Source organism: Echeneis naucrates, chromosome 14, assembly GCF_900963305.1.
Source record: "Echeneis naucrates chromosome 14, fEcheNa1.1, whole genome shotgun sequence".
In the NCBI taxonomy this organism is placed as follows: domain Eukaryota; kingdom Metazoa; phylum Chordata; class Actinopteri; order Carangiformes; family Echeneidae; genus Echeneis; species Echeneis naucrates.
This window is the reverse complement of record NC_042524.1, coordinates 53468-67981: the sequence shown is the minus strand read 5'-3', so window position 1 is coordinate 67981 and position 14514 is coordinate 53468. Positions and strand designations below refer to the sequence as shown.

Here is a 14514-nt window from a genome sequence, read left to right as displayed (position 1 = left end):
GACAACTGATTTTAGTTCCTGTCCCATGATGTCAACCAGCCCTGCTCCTTCTTCTGTGAAACTCACCTTCCTGTCACATGACCACAGTTGACAAAGACCACCCAGAGGAAGTCAGCCAGACTGTAGTCCCAGGATTGCGCTGGTACCGTCTTTGATTTTAGATCTGGTCACCTCTTGTCTGCATTTTCCATAATACAGCTGATTAGGGGTTTTATATTTTTTCAGTATTAAGGTAGTACCCTCGAGTATTTTCAGGGAGCCAATCCCTGATTTCACCATTCGGTATTCAGTCAGTCCCTGATAATAGTCCTAGTCTATTTTTACCTCATCCCAGCAAAACAGTCTGTCCAAGAGTCCAAGTCTGGACTCACGACTCAGTCTGCACTCTGGTCTCAGGTCTGAGGATGAAGATGATTCCTGACATTTGCTTATTCATTAGTTGGTTGTGTCTAAAATGTGTAAAATCTCAAACGTGCTGTGACGCTTTGGTGAATCAACACTGGAGACCTATTTACCAAACATCTGTTTGCAGGTGAGAAAATCTGAAGTCTGTTGCCAGCGTGCTGCTGAGCAAGGCACTGCTGTCACTCCTACAGTGAAACCACCACAGAAGACACTACTACAGTGAAACCACAGAAGAGTTTAAATGACGACGATGATTCAAAGAGAAGTTTGACAGTTTATTAATAGATTTAAAACATCAGAAAAACATGTACACAGGTCGACTCAGACGGTGCTTTATCTTAAGTCTTAGTTCAGAATCTCTGATCTGCAAACAGACGGTAAAAAGAGTCTGACAGCTGAGACAACAAACAGCAGAGAGGAAAATCCACCTTCATCAACATCATCATCATCATCAGAGAGCAGAGCAGCAGCTGTCCTGTCTAACAGTCAGTGTGTCCTACCAGTCTGTCTGTTGACAAATTGAGGCTGGGGTCAAAACACAGAGCAAAGGAGACATCAGCACCTTTGTCTCCATAGAACATCTATAACATGAGCTTGAGGTTAGCAGTATTTAAATATGTCAGAGTGAGACAGCAGCAGTCACTTTGAATCAATGAAACACCCTGAGCAGGTGAAAGGCGATCAATTGATCGATGACTTTTATCAGTGATTAAGAGTCTGATCAAACATGAAGAGGAAGAGTCCAGAAAGGTTCAAAGAGACTGAAAACAGGACAACGATGACCTGATCTGAGACAGGAATACAGGGACTTGATCTGAGACACTTTCAGTCCAGCATGGGCCGCGTTAGAGAAGACACAGAACCAATCGGAGAACAAGGGACACTTCAGCTGCTGTATTGTTCACTTAATATGGACCAATCATTGTAAGGTTTCAGACCTGGAGCTGAACCTGAACCCTCCAACAGTCTGGACCTCTTTGACTAAGCTCTGGACCCTGTTTGGGACCTCCGGCCTCAGTTTGGTCAACACTTTGTTTCACAGTTTATCTTGAAATTTTCAAAAACAGAAAAGTTCTCAGTCTGGATGTTAAGCACAACCAAGATGCTAAATAGGAAGGGACACATGAGCTTTTCACTCCGTCATTGCTGGAGCATCAAAGACAAAAGGTCGGACTGAACTTGACACATCATCCAATCAAAACAAGAGGAACATGTGACTCAGAGGAGGAGAAGCCTGAGCTCAACCACTTGATCTTAGTGTTGATTCTACGATTTCGTTAATTAAATTACTGATGTAAAAGTGACATCACTCACACGTCTGTCAACTAAACATCACTGTGACATCATCAGGGCTGTAACACTGATGTCCTGTAATGAACCACAGGTGATGGCGAGGGGAAACGCTCCCGCTGACGGACCAACAAGAACCTCCATGAATGCCTCTTTTCTTATGCTGATTGGTAAAACAGAAGCACCACCCCCTCATCACAAACAGGAAGAAGAGAGCTTGTTCATCTGTCGGTATGAGTCTCTGACAGACAGACATGTGTGTGCGTGGGGGGCGGGATTACAGTGACGAATGCTACGTCTCGAATTGTGTGAGCAGAGCTCGAACTTCGGGTGTAAGCTGTTTGGCAGCACTGGCAGCCTCTGCGATAGCACGGCGGTACGGTCCCTTCCTCTTCCTGTCAAAACGCGACTGGAAGGTCTCCAGGAAGGGTGACAGCTGGGCCAGCGGCAGGAAGGAAGTCGTAGGGGAGCCAAACCAGGAAACTCGTGCTTCCTGCCGCACGGCCAGCCCTGTATCGCCACGCCGTGCCACCGTGATGCCAAGCACACGAGCTGGCCACCAAGGGAAACCGTAGATCTTGGCCCAGACGATGTCGCCGACACACACGGTCCGACCGTCGGGAAGAGAACACTTGGACACCGACTTGGAGAAAACTGAGGAAGATGACGACGAAGAGGAGGAGGAGGAGGATGTGGAAGACTTGCGACGCCGCTTCAGTTCGCCACCTTCCTCTTCCTCCTCCTCCTCACCGCCTGCCAGTGTCTCCTTAATGTCAGCTGTAGGGGGGGGGTTGATGGGGGACACAGGTGGGGGGGAGGGAAGAGCTAGTGAGGAGGAAGGTGGTGCATGAGCAGGGGGGGAGGAGGAGGGTGAGGGGTCATAGGTCTTTGTGGAGCTACACTCTGACTGGGGCGAATCCAGGGAGGATGGCGGAAGAGGCGGTTCGACTTCCTGCCCTTCACCACCCCTCCCCCCCTGATCCGAACCCTCCTCCCCTGCAGAATGAAACTCCTGTGTCTCAATAGTGACACTTATTGCACAGGAGTTCGGGGGGGTCATTGGAAGAGAAGTTGTGGTTGAGGGAAATGGGGGGGCTGTGGACAGCACTGGGCCCAATGCGGGGACAGACATTAAAACAGATTTCTGGGGTGAGGAGCGTGTGATCTGTTTGGGTTGGGGGGTGGTGGGTGTCTGGCTGTCGTCAGTACGATACCTTTGGGGTTTGAGGCGCATTCTGGGTGGCAGCGGTGGGAGGGAGCTTGAACTGGTGGTGCCTGCTAGGTGCTGCAGGCGTCGGGTGAAGTGGACCTTCTGGTTGTGGTTTTGCAGGGCAGCGGCTCGGGTCACTGCCTTGGTGCGTTCCTGGCTCTGAGACTGACTCTGGTTCTGGTCTTTGGGCCGGCGATGCGGAGGCTGTGAACTTCTTGCCAGCTTCTTGAGAACCTGCCGTGCTTTGGAGCAATCAGCAGCAGACCCTTTTGCCAGACTTTTCTTAGAGTTCAGCTTCAGACGCATGTGACTGGATGAGGATGATGACGGAGATGAAGACGATGCGACGCCTCTCAGGACACGACGAGAGGAAGATGAGGATGAAGATGACACACAGATCCCTGATGTAGAGCGTTTATCTGTGGTAGTTCGTCCTCCCCTGTCATCGCTCCTCAGGCGTTTCACCTCAGAGGAGATAGGCCCGTCAGCTTGCTTCCGCCGGCGAGATGCTTCCTCGCCCCTCAGATCTACTTGGCCCCGCCGTGCCTCCCTCTGCCCTCCTGATGCCACCACACCTTTACACTTGTCACAGAGCACCTGTCGGGGGCGGAGCTTGATGGCATTCATGATGGAAGTGGGTTCCTCACAGCGATAGCGCCGCTTTGGGCGTTTGATCTTGCGAGGTGGCGGCTGAGGTAAGGCCTGGTTGTAGGTGTCCCTGATGAAGAGGGGCGGGGGGTATGGCGCACCCTCTTGGAATAGAGGTGGTGGTTTGGAGGTCCAGGGCTGAGGAGGGGGCTGGGAGCCGACTGTGACCTCTTCCTGTTTGTCGTTGGTGATGGGCTCTGAGTGTAGAGACATCTGAGGTCGACTCCGGTCATCCCGTCTTGGAAACACTGTGATGGGAATACCGTACGGTCCGAACCTAAACACAACACACACACACACACACACACACACACACACTAAGAAACACTGCAACTACTGCTGACACATATCAACATTGTAGGGGTGAAGCGGGCAAGCGGACAAACATCTGAAAAGATATGATGATTCTGAACCTTGATTCCAGCATCAACTCTGCTTCAGTCCACAGAACACATGTTGGTCACTGTACATGCTCTTCGTTCAGTGATTTGAAGAATCACCCTACACTGTTTTCCACAAAAATCGAACTGAGCCTCTTCCTTTTGCCGGAAAAACCTCCGCACTGATTTAACCAAACAGGATGGAGGCAATTTATCACTGTCACAATTAACTGATCAGCTGATTTTATAATTTCCATATTAAAAAAATAAATAAAAAAAAAATCACAATTTAATACATTTAAATCCCAGTGTGCCAGGGGAGGTGTCTCATGTTTGACTTTGTCCAGTCAACAGTTAAATATTCTGGACAGATGGACACCTGACGGACAGGTTAGTTCTTAACTTTTTTACGAGAGAGAATTTAATTAATTCAATGAGAAACTGTTCACTGAACTTAGAATAAAGGTGCACCTTTTGGACACGTCCATTAACACTCCGGAGAAGACCTTCTCTCCCAGCCGGAAGGAAACCACCAGCGCGTCATCGATGACGTGATCCAGTGACACCCGGACCTCAGACCCGGGACTCAGATCCTGAAAAGACACGAGTGAAGGGGCATCATCACTGGGCTCAGGTCCGGGCTCAGGCCGGGAGGATTCCTCCTGCTTCACGGTGTCCGCCATCAGTCGCCTCTTGGGGGACCGACAGGGTGGAGACGAGTCCCGCAGGCCCGGCATCTCCTCGGTCCCCGCGGAGTTTTTAGCGTAGCCGGTGTCCGGGTTCAAACCCTCCGCGCATCCCGGAACCGACAGCCGGTCAGCGTTACCGTCCAAAATGGCGTCTTCGGTGGGTCCGGGCCTCAGCTCTGGCTGGACCAGAACTGTGTAACCCCTGTCTCGGCCCGCTGTCTCGGCCCGGTCCGTCGTTACGTTGGTGGTCGGTTCCGCCGGTTCGGCCAAAGAGAGGCCGGCCTCGGTGACGGGTGGCGGAGCCGGTAAGGAGTGCAGAAAGACGGCAGAGAGCTGCGGGTCTGGGAGGATGCTGCGGTACACAGACACGATCCCGCTGCCCTCTGGGTCCGCCGGTAGCCCGGGCGAAAACCGGTCCATGCCGATCCGGTCTACGGGGAAGTTGTTGATCAGTTCGTCGGTAACGATGTTTTCACACAGAGGTTTTCCCGCCGGAGGCTCCAGCTCCGGCCTGACATGGCGGCGCTCCTCCCCGTCCCCACCATCCTCCATCCGGGGAACGACTAGCTCCACCGTCAGCCCGGACTCCTGCGGCCCGCTGGACTCTATCAGGCCTTCTGGGAGTCCGGGGCCACCTGGGCCCGGATCTGACGGACCCTCGTCGTCCGTCCTCGCGGGTGATGTTGTTGTCGGAACAACCGCAGCTCCTGGCTCTGCAGCCACGGCCGCCATTTTCTTCCGCTGTGTTGCCGAGCGGCGCCTCGCCCCACCTTCCCACAGCGGGCCTTCTGCGCAGGCGCACGCAGTTGGCTGCATTCTGTGTCAATCAAACACAGCAAAGCAGAGCCTCGTCTCTGATTGGGTGATTCCGTCAGTGCGTCAGTCTGCAGGCCGCCGCCAGGGGGCGTTTACCTTTCCAAGAAACAATAACAAAGGCGGTGAAGATCAATACACAGCTCATCATTATATGATTAATCAACGTGTACTCAATAAGACGATGAAAGCAAAAAGGCGACATTAATCCAGTTAAATATCAACATCTAGAACTTTCAAAGAAACTACTTCCTGAGCATTCACCATTTACTAAATAATTGAAAAAATAAAACTGTATCAGATCTTATGGGTGACTCAAAAACAACCTTCAAAATCTGTCTCCTCTTCCTCTGCCTCATCCTCCAGCTGTTCAGTGCCCTGCTCTGTACTCCCAATTGGGGGATGCAGTCTGTCAATTACACAGTAGCCCCGCCCCCTAACCCCTCCCTTCCTTCCTGGTCTATTTCCCCCTAAATGGAGCGTCATTTGAAAAATTAAACATCATTTCGTATTTCAGACTGAGACTGTAAACTCATCAGGAAAACATTTACTGCGGAGGAGGAGGGACATTTTCCCATAGACTTCAATACAGTCTTGACTAAAGAGCAGGTTCTCCCTTCACGGTGTTTGGTGTCAGTTTATATCTTAAGGCATGTCTCTGAGCAAGAATTGTACATTGCATCTTGTAAAAGGAAAATGTGATGTGTGTAGAAAACCTTTTATTTATTGCAGTTGAAATAAAAAATTGAGTGTGTTCAATGTTTAATGAATGAGATCTATTAACTGATTCAGCATTTTTTTAATGAAGCATTCATGAAAGGCTGAAGGCCTTCAGTGACTGTGTAGCAACACGGAAGTGAACATAGAAGCATCAAAAATAAGTGACACAAAGTCAGCGGGAGTAACCGGGCATGTTCCACAGTCGAAGGTTGAAAGGCTATTGATTAAGCTCATTTGTCACCTTCAAATCAATGTTTTTTTATTTATGAGCTGGTTTGCTTGAAATTGATACGTTATACCATGATAAATAACAAATGTAAAGAACCCTTGCCATTGCCACCCCAACACTTTGGAACTCTCTGCCCCTTGACATCCGGAACTACGACCCACTGACCTCATTTTAAATTCAATTCAAATCCCACCTCTTCAAGATGAGGTGCAGACTGAGGGCAGAAGGGTGAACAGTCTGTGGTTGGGGTGGGTTGTGTCTGCGATGATCTTGGAGGCTTTTGACAGGTAGCAGCTGTGGGCAATGTCTCAAGCATCTTTGAGTACTATGAAAAGCACTATATAAATATGAATTATTATTATTATTATTATGTTTTATATGTCATGTTGACATATCTTTTCATTGCACTTTAACTTCTAAAAGGTGTAGCTTTTAATTAAAAACAACTATGCTGAGATTCATATTCCCTCTTAATTTTTGCACAACTTATTGCACTATTTCACAGAATTTCATTTCCATTTCCGGGTCATGGGGGGTGCTGGAGCCAATCCCAGCCAACGTGTGAATGATATTGATCCGTTTTATTTGTGTTGCAGTCAAATTATTGATTGATTATTGCTCATTAATGACAGATCTCTACAGGAAAAGCTTTTAAAACTTAATGATGATCTGATCCATCAATATAATATTTGATGATTATCTTCAACTTATTAAACATAGAGACCTTCACGTTTAAGAATCCATGACTCCAGCTGTCTGATTGTCACTGGGAGTCGACCTATCTGATTGGTCGAGGTTGAGTCTGGCTTTCTGATTGGTCGTGTCTTAGTGATCAGTATGAAGCCCACTGAGTTGGGGCTCAGAAACCTCAGGCCCCTGTTGTGCTGTGTTGGGCAAGGTGCTGTCCTTTGTTGTTGTGGGCAGTGTGAGGTTCACCTCCCGTTGGCTGGTTGAACTGCTGCAGGGTCTGGAGTCAGTTACATGTTTCTAATCATCAATTAATCCAAATAGTGAAGTTAAATTCTGCAGTTATACTGTCCCATTGCTATTACATCACACGCTCATGCACTGTGATTGGCTGAGCTGTAAACACAGCATCAAAGCATTGCAGTAGTATTTTATTGAAAAATTCGATGAACATTATCAATTCTAACGTCATTAATTTTTTGTTGATCCTGAATTCTGTTCGAAACTGTTGGGATAAAGTCAAAATCCAGAAAATATTTTCATAATTTCCCATGATTCTTTTCACTAATGAACCAATAAAAACAGTCAGATGCTGTCCGTATGGCAGCACTAACAATCTATAGAACAACTGTCTGTCAACTCTAAATTCTGGGTCAGTGGTGAATTTAGTTACTTGAGTGATATCTTAACTAAAGTCAAACTCATATTCATCTCTCTCCCCACAGCTGCAGGACCTAAGGTTCATGGGTAATATGGGTGTTTTGAAATCTAAACAAAATGATTGGTCAGTAACTAAGCATAGTAATGAGTTAATGTTCTCACAGTCCTCTATTGGCTCAGGTGCTGTAATGTGGCCTGACTAGTCAGCGTCTGACAGGTCAGAGGGCATTGAGGCCGGTCGCCTCTGTTTCCTTTAGCTCCTTCAAGGCCACGCCCCTTTCCAAAACACCGACAACCTCCTCATGGAAGGAAATGCCCTCTTTATCTTGAGAGACAGGGCTTCTTCCAGACCTACAAGACAAACCGCACAGTTATTTATCACTGATCAGTGAGTTATAGCGTTAGGTGAACTGTGTTTTTGTTGGTGAGAAATCTTTATAAACCTGAATTATTTGAATGTATTCGTTGAGCACATGATATTCACGGATAAAAAGAAGCATGAGAAGCTTTTGTATGAAATAACTTTGAACAATGCTTTAATTCAGCAATAGTGGATTAGATTAAATGGAGAGGAAAATTCCATGAAGATGGTTTGAAGTTTTTGTTAAAACCAGTTAAAGTTTAGTTTCCTGCACTGGGAACCAGTTCCAGCAGGACCAGCATGGGGCAGGAGAGCAACACAATGAATCTCTCACCATATTGAGTTCTAACTCTGTCCAGCTCCTGGACACCAGTCTTATATATTTACTCGACTGATTCTTATTCTGAAGCCCAGAATAAGTTTCTCTAAGTGTTATTCAAACACCAGGTCTCTGATTCTGTACTTCTGAGAAGACAAAACAGAGATTTATTTGTAAGTTTGATGTATTTCTGGGTCTTTAATAAAATGGACACAGCCACACCACCACTCCTGATAACTCCAAAAACAATCAAAAAGTTTGGGGGGCTGACTCCGGAAGGGTCACTGTCCTACAATTGTCCAAACTTGTTTCAGTTAAAAACAAAATGATTTGTAGAAATATGATTATGAACCAAAGTGTACTGCTGCTGAGAGACAGGATATTACAGTGAACAGCTAACCTTAAAACTCAAGAAGGATTAGCTAGGTTAAGCTAACATGTTACATTCTGAACAATTATAATCTCCACATTTTTCTCCTTCCTAACAAGAAAAGAAACCCTTGCACTTGTACAATAGGAGTTAATAAAGCTAACTGTTGCCATAAACTCACCATTTCCCCTCCACATCCTCGATGGTGTCCGGTAGTGGGATGTTCAGTGTTTCTGGCAAGAAGCATGCGAAGCATCCAGCCAAAACTGCTGCTCCCCCATACACAATACTAGGTAGAGCAGGGAATACCTGGAAAATTTTGACTTTTAGTAATACTTCCTGTCTTCTGCTATCTCCGAATGACATTAATGAGTCACACTCTGTCAGCTACGACAAGATGCTCTGTATTACTACTCCAGTAATACTCACATTACTGGAGTTGATGGATTACGAGGATAAAGAGTTTTAACAGGACATTTGTATCAGTGATCCCACCTCATCCAGGATGAGAACAGCAGGTGCCGCCATGCTGCCAACCCTTGCCATGGTGGATACGAAGCCCATTCCTGTCTGCCTGGAAACACACACACACACACACACACATCATCGGTGGCTCAGATTCCCCTCTACGTGCCTTGTTCTAGTACAGTCAACAGGATTTGAACTAGTAGCCACACTCTCACCTGATGGCTGTGGGGTAGAGCTCTCCAGTGTAAAGGTAAACCGTGGTGAAAGATGCGGAGGTGAAACCTTTACCAAGGCATGCCAAAGTGGTCCTGACAGCCTGCATGTCTGTGGGGGTCCAGGGTTACAGTCAGAAAGGCTATTCAGATATTATTTGCTGCATAATTCTGGATTTTGACAAGTTTGATCAAAAACAACCAGTGCAGTTCAGGTCAGAAAAAAGTATTAGTGAGTATTTTTGTTGTGTGTATTTTGGTGTATGATTTTTGTGTGGGTGTGTGTGTTATTATTTTTGTGCACTCCTCACCTGTAGGGACCAAGATGTTTGCAAAGATGATAATGGCTGACAGAAATAGACAGGTAGCCTGAGAGATTCGCCTCCCGAGGTAAGAGAGCATGCCCAGAGCCAGCAGTTTGGCTGGGAGATCTACGGCTCCAAAGATGATCTGTATCAGGTAGATACTTACCTGGAACACCCAACACAAACACAGGAAGGTTTGTTTGGTGATTGAAGTGGACAGGAAGTTGTGTAATATGTATGAATGCTGATGATAATGAAAACTCAGTGACTGACCCCGAACCTCTGCAGGTCCATGGCCAAACCATAATATGCAAAACTGGTGGAGAACCTGTGGATGGGCAACAGAAAGGTGGACAGGTGGGCAGGTAGAGATATGTGTGAAGCTCATTTGGAAAAAGTGATGACAAAGACTATAAAGATAGAAGAAAAAAAATGAATGAATGCAGGTAATAAACTGATACAGGTAAGTACAGTTGGTGGAATCAGGTGACTTATGTAACTCGGTCTGTTTTCTCACCAGACTGCAATCAGACAGATGGAGATGCGTCTCATCCCTCTGGACTTCAGCAGGTCGTACGCTGTGAATGACGAACGACTTGACTCAATTTCTTTACTCATGTGGGACTTGAGGACCTGCAGGTCACATAGCACCAATTTCACCGGCTGATTGGTTGGCATACATCTTCATACATGCAGCAAAGACAGGTGGACAGGCAACAAGACACGCAGGTTACCTCCAATGTTAACTTGTCAATCATCTCTGGTTTTCCATTTATCCGAGCAACTCTGTGTAAATTCTTTAAAGCGTCTTCGGAGCGACGGTTCAGGACCAACCACCGGGCTGACTCTGAGTACCACCTGACCAATAAGAGAGCAGACAGGTCAGAATGATCTGAACAATCAGAGAGCAAGCAGTTATACAAATTGTCCACTGACCAACTGTAGGCGAAGAACAGGAAATGTGGAGCACAGACAAACACCTGCAACTTTCTCCAGTCTCTCAGCCAATAGGCAAGTCCTGCCAGGATCATTTGACCGAAGGTGACGAAGAAGGAGGTGAGTGTGCCCACTAAGGTCCTGGCTTTGGTTGGGATCCATTCCACCTCTAAAGACAGACAGGATCAATGAGGGACAGACAGACAGACAGACAGGAAACCAGACAGACAGATATGGAGGTAGACAGGTACTCAGTGAGACTCCATTGAGGATGATTCCAGACACTGCCATCCCACTCAGGAACCTAAAGATGCAGTAGGCAGAGTATGAGGGAGAGAGGGCAGAGCTACAGCCAAAAATGCCAAGCTGCAGATACGACCAAATAAGGACAGAGCGCCTCCCAAACCTAAAGGACAGAGAGAGACACACACTGTACTGGACTGGATACAGGAAACATATACCAGCTCACCAAAGGTGTGTCTTACCTGTCTGACAGGCCGCCATAGATGATGGCTCCTGCCAAGACTCCGCCCATATAGATGGTCTGAATCATCTGTTTCAGAGGATGCAGAGAACAGACCAGATTCCACTGACAGACAGGCACATTCAGGGGGACAAACAGGGAGAGGGTCAGTGTAAGCAACTGTAACGAGCATCACCTTAGTAAACGTAATTAACCCGAGGGCACCAGGCCAAGGTCCCTCTGGCTACCTCAGAGACAGTGGTGGCTTGGAACTCAGAGTGGTCAAACGTCCATCCATCCACACACTCTTCAGTTTGCAGCTGACTGATGTTAGCTGAGTTATTAGCAGCTAACAGCTGCCACTGAGGCTCTGCATACCTGCACAGCAGCAGGTGGAACAGGAAATTATGTCAGTGCAAGTTTATCAATTGATGCATTGAACACAGAGAGAAAAGAGAGCCTGTACCTCCTGCAGCGGTCCAGTCTATTTCCTGAAGAGTCCAAAGGGATGAATACGTTCAGCAGCTGATGATGCGACAGGTTGTAGAGGCTGAAATTGGCCGGCAGGCTGCAGTGGTGGACGGGAGTTCCTGAGACAAAGTTGTTCAGCAGATTCTGACTGGCCAACATCAGACCAGGTAAACTGATCAGGGTGACATGGAGCCATTGGTACCGACCAAACCCTCCCACCTGGTGGGGAGGGGTGGAGGGGACAGCTGCATCATGGTCTACTTGACTAACATGGTAATCATACTGTATGACAGAGAATATCAGCCATGGACTTACCTCTTCCAGCAGGTCAGCGAAGCCCATTTCTGATTCTGGAAGTTTCCTTCTGATATTTTAACTTTTAAATCTTCACAATTAAAAGAGTTTGTTCATGTTTTCCTCTCACAGATGTTCACTTCATAAACAATAATGAGGATTTTATCAGATGTTTTCAAGATTCAAGCTTCAATTCCACCCAAAGCAAACAACAGGTAAACAGTTATACTGATAAGAGAAAGAGTAAAACATTGAAATGCTTTCAAATCTCCTCAAAACTTTCTCCAAAACTATCCAGGCTCATGTAATTTCTTCCCTGATAAGTATTCCCTGATAAATCTGCAGTTTTCTGTGATATGTCTTTAATATCTCACCTTTTGCTGGAGTTAGCAGCTACACTTTTACACAGAAATCTATAAATGGTGGTCTGGTGAAAGTTCTTAAAGGATTAAAGTGGCTGAATGAAAACAGAATGAAAGAGGATTTTCACAGTAAATGAGTGAAAACGTACTTACAGGCTGCCAGCTGATGGATGAGTGAAGGGGTGGAGGACTGGACAGGTGGAGGGATGAAGGGAGAGCAAAGTGGAGCAGCAAAAAAATAATGACTGAACTTAATAAGTGACTTTAAGAAGAAGTCAGCACCACCTCTTTTTCTGTCTCTCTCTGTCATCTCTTTTCTGTCCAGTGGTCAAAAGACCCCCTCCCACGCCACAATGTTTTTCTTGGCCTCATGTCATTAGTTGTTCAGTTAATGGTTTAGCTTGATCTCTCTGTTTCAGTGAGGAAAGCCTCAGTCTGATGTTGAGGATGAATAAATGAATAAATCATTGTTTTCTTCATCTTTAATGAAACATAAAATTAAAGAATTTAATTGATTAAAAATGATGGAGCCATTTGTTGTGTGTGTGTGGTGGTGGTGGGGTGTTTGTGTCCTCCCTATTGAGAACTAATTTTAGTTTGTTTTTGTGTCCTGGCTCCTCACTGAGTGTCCCTGGCATTCATCTGGCTGAGTTCAGGTCAACGTCTTTCTGACACCCACACAGCTGCTTGTCACATGGATGAAATAACTGATGATGAAGCTCCCTATCGCCTTTTTTTCTGTAGGCCAGATTTTATTCTATGAAACTCAGGAACAGGAGTCCATAATTCTCCCTTGTAGCTGTGAACGGGTTCATGTTAACAAAGACAAAGAAATTTATTGATGAGAACAAAGTTACTAAAGATGAAAACAGGAAGCTGGTGACTAACAGACAGATAGACTGAGGTGTAATAAACTAAACTTTGAGGGCGTGCTTGTGGCCCGCGATCATGAACATGAGATGTACAGGTTATGTGTTTTACGTCAGTCATTAGCCAGTTATACATCTTCAATGTGACTCAACACAGTATGTGTTTAAGTTAGACCTTAAACACAGAACATTAACTCCCAATCAAGTCCACAAAGTTAAACTCAACAATCATTGCTAACATGGCTAACTGATAGCATACTAGGAAAATGTGCTAAACATTCACATCTGGATTCAAACATGAACATGTTTCATTAACTCTTCATTTCCTTCCCAGTACTACCACTGCAGGCCAAAGTCTTTTGAGGTGTTCTCCGTCTTAACAGCAGCAAAGAGACATCAGGTCAAGCTATAAAAATTTTAATTTTTAATTTTGACATTCATCCATAACTTGATGTCAACCTGCTGACCAATAAACTCTGTATATTGTCAGCAGCCAGTTTGTTATGTTTCATTAGAACAGCCAGCTGCTGTTTTATGAAAAGAGAACATTCTGTCACTCTGCAATGTTACTTGTGTGTTTTTAAATGGTTGATTTTTACATGAAATTTGGTGTAATAGGCTTAGGGACTGATTTTCTGTCAGTCTGTAAAGAATGTTAGCTTTAGCGTTAACCATTATTACATTTAAACAGAGACCAGGGTTAGGGGGAGAAGGGTAAGGAGACATGCCAAAGCTTTGTCTGTGCACACTCCGACCAGCCCTTGTGTTCGAGGACAGAGGCCTGCACTGGGTGATATCACAGTGTAATGCAATGAATTTAGTTATTCTGTCCAAGTTTAATTTGTCCTGCTGGGAAAGAGTTGAGAAGTTAATGAGCGGCACCAGGATGTGTGCCTTCGGGGCTGCTTTCAGGGCAACCTGGAGCTGCCTGAGGACTGTGGTCTGGGCTTTCTGGCCCCTGTGGTTGAATGCAAAAGCTATGCATGTGGGGCTATGCCTGTGGGACAATTAGTCTTACCCAAGATGGATGCTGCATGTCTGAAACTGCCTCCTGGTAAGCTGTCAACCTGGAGGTCCTGGTCCCTGAATGCAGGACATCTCCCCAGCTTTGAATCCCCTATGATGAGGAATCTTTTTTCACATTGAGGCCCCAGTCCCTCATCTTTGTAGGGGTGACCATGCGTCTGGTAGGTCTCTGGTGTGGCTACTGGGGATGGAGTGAAGAGTGGGAGCACGGAGAGTGGTGTGCTCCGGTCCTCAGGGCTGATCTCACCTGGCTGTGGAGAGCAGGCCTTACATTCAGGTAACTCATAGCCAGATGAGCGTGGGTTGTTGGTCGGCGGCAGGGACTCT

General features: G+C 46.3%; 2 protein-coding genes across 2 annotated transcripts; both read right to left on the bottom strand.

Annotated features, from left to right (window-relative positions):
- Positions 1-667: 667 nt before the first annotated feature.
- Positions 668-5389, bottom strand: pwwp2a (PWWP domain containing 2A). The gene is made up of 2 exons (XM_029520057.1): positions 4405-5389; positions 668-3830 (listed from the first exon to the last, which is right to left on the bottom strand). The coding sequence occupies exons 1-2, from the start codon at positions 5352-5354 to the stop codon at positions 1988-1990; spliced, it is 2793 nt and encodes a 930-aa protein (XP_029375917.1). The 5' UTR covers positions 5355-5389; the 3' UTR covers positions 668-1987.
- A 2560-nt stretch (positions 5390-7949) lies between these two features.
- oatx (organic anion transporter X) lies at positions 7950-11978 on the bottom strand. Its single transcript, XM_029520061.1, has 14 exons — positions 11952-11978; positions 11632-11855; positions 11414-11543; positions 11188-11291; positions 10954-11108; positions 10703-10871; positions 10501-10624; positions 10284-10399; positions 10040-10094; positions 9773-9932; positions 9465-9573; positions 9277-9355; positions 8963-9090; positions 7950-8082 (listed from the first exon to the last, which is right to left on the bottom strand). The coding sequence occupies exons 1-14, from the start codon at positions 11976-11978 to the stop codon at positions 7950-7952; spliced, it is 1713 nt and encodes a 570-aa protein (XP_029375921.1).
- Between the last annotated feature and the right edge of the window lie 2536 nt (positions 11979-14514).